Source organism: Borostomias antarcticus (genome assembly GCF_949987555.1).
Source record: "Borostomias antarcticus genome assembly, chromosome: 26".
NCBI classification, from domain to species: domain Eukaryota; kingdom Metazoa; phylum Chordata; class Actinopteri; order Stomiiformes; family Stomiidae; genus Borostomias; species Borostomias antarcticus.
The window spans coordinates 9,548,780-9,556,279 of NC_140259.1; the positions used below are offsets into that span (position 1 = coordinate 9,548,780).

At 43.2% G+C, this 7,500-nt stretch overlaps 1 protein-coding gene across 1 annotated transcript in view; it reads left to right on the forward strand.

The window, feature by feature from the left end:
- Positions 1-7,500, forward strand: part of rabgap1l (RAB GTPase activating protein 1-like) — a 95,724-nt gene that overhangs the window by 28,480 nt on the left and 59,744 nt on the right. Inside the window, exons 12-13 of the mRNA XM_084459178.1 lie at positions 1,209-1,302; positions 1,443-1,593. Coding sequence (XP_084315304.1) covers positions 1,209-1,302; positions 1,443-1,593 — 245 coding nt within the window. The remainder of the gene's footprint in view (positions 1-1,208; positions 1,303-1,442; positions 1,594-7,500) is intronic.

Genomic DNA, 7,500 nt, shown 5'->3' on the forward strand with positions numbered 1-7,500 from the left:
GATGAACAGTTCTGTTTAGACAGCGGTTAAATAATCTCTCGATTTATGCTGGAGTCCGCATGTGTTTCTAATGTGTTTCTATTTCTGGCTGTCACAGCATTATCTGGAAGCATGGGAGCTCCTTGCCTTTTACAGAGCTTGATTCCTGAACATTTTGTTCATCTGTGTCTCCCTATCTTTTATCTTCTTGCATGGAGGGGTGTAGTAAGTTATGTTTTTGATGTTATACACAAGCATCGGCATGTGATGATCACCGTGTCCCATGGAGAACGGCCGGTTCAAAATCAGCCAGTGTGTGTGTATGAGGCAGGTCATCACACTAGGCAGGTGTCTCAGATTGTGTGCGTGTTTGTGTGTGTGTGTGTGTGTGTGTGTGTGTGTGAGGGAGACTGTGTGTGTGTGCGTGCGCTGAGTGGGACTCATAGCTCATCACAGTCAGCCTCTCCACCATTGAGAGCCTTCATTTGAGCTCCCAGCTGCTCAGCAGACTGGCCCTTGGGCCGGTCAACACGGTCCCTGGCAAGTGGCGGGCTCATTGTGTATTATGTAAAATCCCCTCATGCTCAATTTCTAATTGTACAACGGAGAGTTTGGATACTTGATTCTGATTGGCTAGCAGCCGTGGTAAAATACGCTACGACCGCATAACAATTAGTATTAATGCGCCTTTAATCTCATTGACGAGGCCATTGATAAAAATCAAGCGGTAGGCTATGCTTTGCGTAGCAACCACTCGCAGCAACCTCGCCTTTTTCGTATCCTATTACAAAAACACACTCATCAGTCCGACTCCAACACTTCCGCACCCCTACCAGCAAAAACGAGTGCTCTGGAGAACTGTTTTAATAACTGCACCATAGCTGGAAATATTCAAATAAACGTGAACCACCTGAATTATGCCTTATGTGAACAAGGCCAACCCAAATAGGCGAGATAGCCTATGTTGCCTGGCAACCATTTAATTCAGAACTATAGCCTATCGCGGAAGATTTTGTAAATACTAAAATGATAAGAATGATCAGTAAATAAATGATTGAATGTTACTACTGAGTGTTTTTGTGAATATATATGTAGTAACAGAAGCAATTGACCACGAGAGGCAGTGGGTTACATACGATATTATAATATAATATATACGATATTATATACTTTAGTAGTGGTGCATTGTCTTTCTGTTCAGCTGACCTCACTTCCTGAATGTCCTGCAGACAGCGACAGCGAGATCTCCAGTGGGACCGGCGACGTGTCGAAGGACTGCCCCGAGAAGATCCTCGAGTCCTGGGGTGGCATCCTCAACCGCTGGTGAGCAACCATGGATGCACTTTTACATGACATTAGTCATTTAGCAGACACTTTTATCCAAAGCAACTTTGTAACTTTGCAACGTGTGTGTGTGTGTGTGTGTGTGTGTGTGTGTGTGTGTGTGTGTGTGTGTGTTTCAGGCATGGGAACCTGTCTGTGAGGCCCAAAGGCCTGTCTTCCCTGGTGAAGTCCGGGGTCCCTGAGGCGCTGAGGGCCGAAGTGTGGCAGCTGCTGTGTGGGTGTCACACTGACCAGGCTCTGCTGGAGCGCTACCGCACCCTCATCACCAAGGTAGGCAAGCAGAATTACACACACACACACACACGCACACACACAAACACACACACACACACCTATATACACACCCGCGCGCGCACACACACACACACACACACACACACACACACACACACCTATATACATGCACACGCACACCTACTGTATATACGCCCCCGCACACACACACACACACACACACACACACACACACACACACACACACACACCTTTATACGCATACACACTCACACACTTAACAGTCCAGCTCCACTAGCTTACTGTCTAGACCTGAAATACGGTGAATTATATAACAGCTTGTGTGACGATATGGGAATTTGCATGAGGTTAACAAGATGGAGGACCTGGGGTTTATGGATAATATAATACACATTCCCTGTGGAGAAAGGGGCTTGAAATACAACACAGTGATCAATGAGCAGAGAAGAAGATGGGGGGGGGAGGGGATGGACCCATAAACAAAAGGCTGCAGCTGGGGGCGTGAATAAATAGGTAAAGACACAGTCATGGCGTGAATAAAGACAGTCATAGCGTGAATAAAGACACAGTAATAGTGTGAATAAAGACAGTAATAGCGTGAATAAAGACAGTCATAGCGTGAATAAAGACAGTAATAGCGTGAATAAAGACAGTAATAGCGTGAATAAAGATAGTAATAGCGTGAATAAAGACAGTCATAGCGTGAATAAAGACACAGTAATAGTGTGAATAAAGACAGTAATAGCGTGAATAAAGACAGTAATAGCGTGAATAAAGATAGTAATAGCGTGAATAAAGACAGTAAAAGCGTGAATAAAGACACAGTAATAGCATGAATAAAGACGGTAATAGCGTGAATAAAGACAGTAATAGCGTGAATAAAGACAGTAATAGCGTGAATAAAGACTGTAATAGCGTGAATAAAGACAGTAATAGCGTGAATAAAGATAGTAATAGCGTGAATAAAGACACAGTAATAGCGTGAATAAAGACAGTAATAGTGTGAATAAAGACAGTAATAGCGTGAATAAAGACAGTAATAGCGTGAATAAAGAAAGTAATAGCGTGAATAAAGACTGTAACCATGTGAATAAAGACACAGTAATGGCGTGAATAAAGACGGTAAAAGTGTGAATAAAGACAGTAATAGCATGAATAAAGACAGTAATAGCGTGAATAAAGACAGTAATAGTGTGAATAAAGACAGGAATAGTGTGAGTGTCAAAGAATTGACTTTAAAATCCTGCTGTAAAACAAAACATGGGGAAGCAGCGTTCCGTTTTTATGCTCCACATATCTGGAACAAGCTTCCAGAAAACTGCAGGTCTGCTGAAACTCTCAGTTCTTTGAAATCAAGACTGAAGACTTTTGCTTTTGCCGCTGCTTTTTATTAAATCAAATAATTATTTATTCATACACTGCACTGTGACTTTTATTCCTGTATATTTTTTTTCCTTCATTTTGTTTTAAATGTCCTTTTTTGCATTTTGTTTTATATGACCTTTTACGTGTTGCACTTTATCCTGATGCTTTTAATGTCTCATGTAAAGCACTTTGAATTGCCTTGCTGCTGAAATGCGCTACACAAATAAACTTGCCTTGAATAAAGACTCGACTGCGACGGAACGAACCAAGAGGCAGCGGGCTTCTTTTTCATGCATCTATACGCTGCTGTCGCCTCTCAGCTGGCGATGCCCACAGCCTCTCTCTCTGTCTCTCTCTCTGTCTCTCTTTCCTTTCCCCATCTCCCGGCCTCGCATCTCCCACGGCGGCAGGAATAGCAGTAGTGCAGATGAGCTGCTAAAGATACCCCAGTAGATTACGTGAGCTCAGGTTATGTGACACGGAGACCAGCGCTCACTCATTCATGTATAACTTGTGGGAGTGGGCCTGTCCCTTCTGACTGAGATGATATTGATGGACGGCTCGGTGGTGCTAATAATAACCGTGTGGAGGAGGGAGGGGCGAGGATGCAAACCACGGTGGGCTAGAGGGGCCCCGCACAATCTCGACATTATTAATGGCTCCTGTCTCCACTCAATGATGACTCTAATGCAGATTGAATCCTAAGTAATTGGGCCGGCGACTGTTATGGGCGGGGGGGGGTATATTGGTGTCATAAATCGGAGCACATTTCACTCCGCTTGCTACTTGACGCTGACACACATTTAAATAATCACGCCCAGGGCTCACACACAAGGCTGGGGCTGTAGCCAAGTGGGGAGGGGCCCCGCTGTCTTCTCTCTGGCGTGTGTGTTACAGTCGTTTGTGTCCTTTGCCGTGTGTGTTACTGTAGAGTGTGTGTCCTCTGGTGTGTGTTGCGTGTCCGCTGGCGTGTGTGTTGTGGTGTGCGTGTTTTCTGGCGTGTGTGTGTGTGTGTGATCAGTGCTTCCCACGGGATTTTGTGAGACTGTGGTGGGGGGACCTGGAACCCTCTACGAGGTCCAGTGACAGAAAAAAAAAAACATTTTAAAGTTAAATGCATCATTCTGGTGAAATGAAGAGGCAAAATCTATGAAGAAGAACCTTGAACTCTTGTAAACAATTTTGCGCTCTAGTAAACAATTTTGTGCTCTTGTAAACAATGTAAATTGTTGAGTTATGAATGGAGACGACATGGTAAATGAGACGGAAGTTAACGCAGCTCACATCCTGTATGGTCAAAACACAAAATGCACTAGAGCATTGATGGGAGACAACACCAACCAACATAAGGGTCGTTTTTTGCTCCAAGAAAATGTAATTTTCCTGTTCAACTTTGTAGGAAAGAAATGTACGATTTTAGCCCAAAACTGTGCAACTTGATCGGTGATCTCAGGACATCGTATCGGCTTGAAAAATCCATATTTCACAAGTTGGTGCCTTTAATACAGATTTATCGGCTATAGGTAGAGGACATGGTATTGATCAAGATTCCTTTTATTTGTCACATGTAGTGTACGATGTACATATTTGTATATTATTATTATTATTTAATGTTACTATGAGAAGTGTAAAAATATTTTTGGTTTATTATTAAACTGGTGGGACAAATTCTCTAGGTAATTACTAGGAAACACTGCGTGATGGTGGAGTGATTGTCTAGAGGCTTTTGTTACCTAACCAAAAGGCATATGTCGGGGTAGCTGCTTGACAAATAAAGCACTTTTCAATTCACTTTTTGACTCAGAATCAATATTGCAAAAGCGTTTCACTTACCAGTAAATCATATTATCAATATAAATGTTTTCATTCAAAATCGGTTTATTTCATACGGAGGATGTAGTTGTTGGGATCCCATATCCTCTTCACAGCGTCTTTAGAACATCTGAAGGGCAGCGCAACCCCGCACACCACCTGTCTTTGCTTAGAGACGGTATAACGCGAGGGTGAATATACTGTAACCGGTTTTCCAGTCTGTGCCGGAAGGGGAGCGTGAAACTGACATTTTCGCAACCTTTCTCTCTCCCATGTGAGTTCTTCACAGAGGCTTTAAAAAGCACTGCGAGCTATTTCCGGAGTACCTCAGAAGAAGCGGTTTCACTGTGCAACTGCCAATCCACTTTAGCTGCCAGTCGTCTGGCTGGATGAACCAAAGACCACTGAGATCGGAGGTTTGAGGTTAGACTGTCACACATGCCCGTTTAAGTGCGACCAGTCATACATTGATTGATTTATTGACTGAAAACATAACAAATAAGTCTAATTTCAGTTTTATATAAAATCATTCATATGTCAAAAGCATGGCACTCGAACAGACATGCTGGAATAGCAGAGTCGTGCGTTCGCCCTGGCGCGCCTTTGACCTAGAACCGGAAATTGAAGGTCACTGATGTATTGGAGCCTGATTGTCCCTGAATGCTGATTGATTTTGACAGTCCAAAGTTTCATACTCACAGCATGGGTAGGAATCCCTTTTCTGCTGTGCCTCAATTAAAATAGTTACAGGAAAGAACCTATTACGTGGACAAGACATTTTCTCTAAACTGAGGCTTGGATTGGTTGTGTCAAGAATAAAATGTTCCTTTATGTTGTCTCAAGACAGCTGCAGCACTTTACATTTTTACCTGGATTGAGATAATACACACTCTCCCTCTGGCTCCCTCCCTCTCTCTCCCAACCTCTTACCCTCCTCCCCCCTCTCTCTCCCCCTCTCTCTCTCCCACTCTCTCTTACTCGTTCTCCCCTCTCTCTTTTCTTTCTCTCTCTCTTACACTCATTCTTTCTCTCCTTCTCACTCTCTCTTTTCTCTCTCTCCCTGGCTGGTAATGAAGGCAATTTCACTCTTTATGAGGCATGTAATTAAATCTTAGACGGGATCTTATTTTTTTGCTTGTTTGTGTGTACGGTTGTATTTGGGTCGTGCTCTTTGCTGTGGCATTTAGCGATGGTCCACAATCAAAGCTATCATCGGTGGCGCAGAGTGGATAGGGTAGAATTAATAAGGCGCCTACGCGTGATCATCACCCACACACCGGTACAGTGTACACCAGTGGCGGCTGGTGACTCAAAAAACTGAGGAGGACAGGAGGAAGAGAGGCGAACCGTCCATGGGCGCCGGGGGGCACTTTCCTTCAGTTATTATTTGAAATATCAGCTTTAAAGTGGATTTACAGTCAATTTTAGCATATGAAAAACTAAATAACACTTTCTTTAACTACGTGCAGCATTTTTTTTAAATCATATTCATGATTAAATATTACAAAACAACAATAAAACATTGTAAGCAATAGTTGCTGTAATGGATTGTACTCTTCTCTAAAGAGAGAAAAGAATTGATATTGGTGAGGTGCTGGAGAGGTTAGGTGATATATGAAAAATGTTTTTTTATTAGGGGACACTGAGGTGTGCTGGCTCTCAGTTTGTTGGCAAATAGATTTCAGATAATATTAATTATGAATAAATAAATTCATATATTTATATTTGAATCCCTCTCTTCTCTCCAAAAACTGAGGAGGACTGTCCTCCCCTGCCTCAATGGACGAGCCTCCACTGGTGTAGACAGGATGAGCTGCCATGGAAACATGCTTGGGTTTATCGAGTACTCTCATCATAGTGAAGCTTCCTGTGCCAGCGATGCCTGATGTGTCACCGTTTTCTACTCGATGTCCTTGGTGTAAGACTTCAGGATTATGCTTTCTGTTGTTGTTTGTGCTTTTGCAGTGGCTACGCACTTTGGACAATAGCTCCTCATTCATGTCCTAGGTATGTAGATAGACATTTAAAGGTTCCCAAACAGGCAGTTTACGACCTGTAGTCGACTGTAGTTGATAGCATCAGTGCCACCAGTGGAAAATGTTAGTTTTCAACCCTGAGTACCTTGTTTTCTCTCATTTTCTCTCGTTTTCGCTCGTTTTCTCTCGTTTTCTCTTGTCATATGTTTGTGGCTGTACTGTCCAGTGCCTCTTGCCTTCATTCCTTCCCTTCGCTGGTTTACAACCATCAATTCTGCACAAGAAATGCCTTTGCCCCCCCAACCCCCAAACCATCACTCTCAATGAAGTCCTTTCTACCAACCCCCCAGTCCCCCATCCCAGCTGTGTACATGTGGTCCATCACTGTCCTTCAGCGTAGCTCAACTCACCCATTCGTTCACACAGCTCAGTGGTGTCCATTAGCAGCGCACGCTCCTCCTCCTCCCTCTGTGAAGAATCGATATCTTGGGAGAAACAAAACAAAAAAGAAAATTTGATTTCTCATTCTCACGGTTCGCTTGATTTGAAACGATACTGGCAAAAAAAAAATGATGGAGCATTTATAAACTAGTACAGTACAGTGTGTTTTTTTTTTTTCTACAGCATCATTCATCTTAGATTTCATCTGGTGTGTGTGTGTGTGTGTGTGTGTGTGTGTGTGTGTGTGTGTGTGTGTGTTCGTTCTCTCATGGCCTTTGAGACATTCTGGGCTCAAAGCTGCTGGAGCAGAAGTGACAGCTGACAGGTC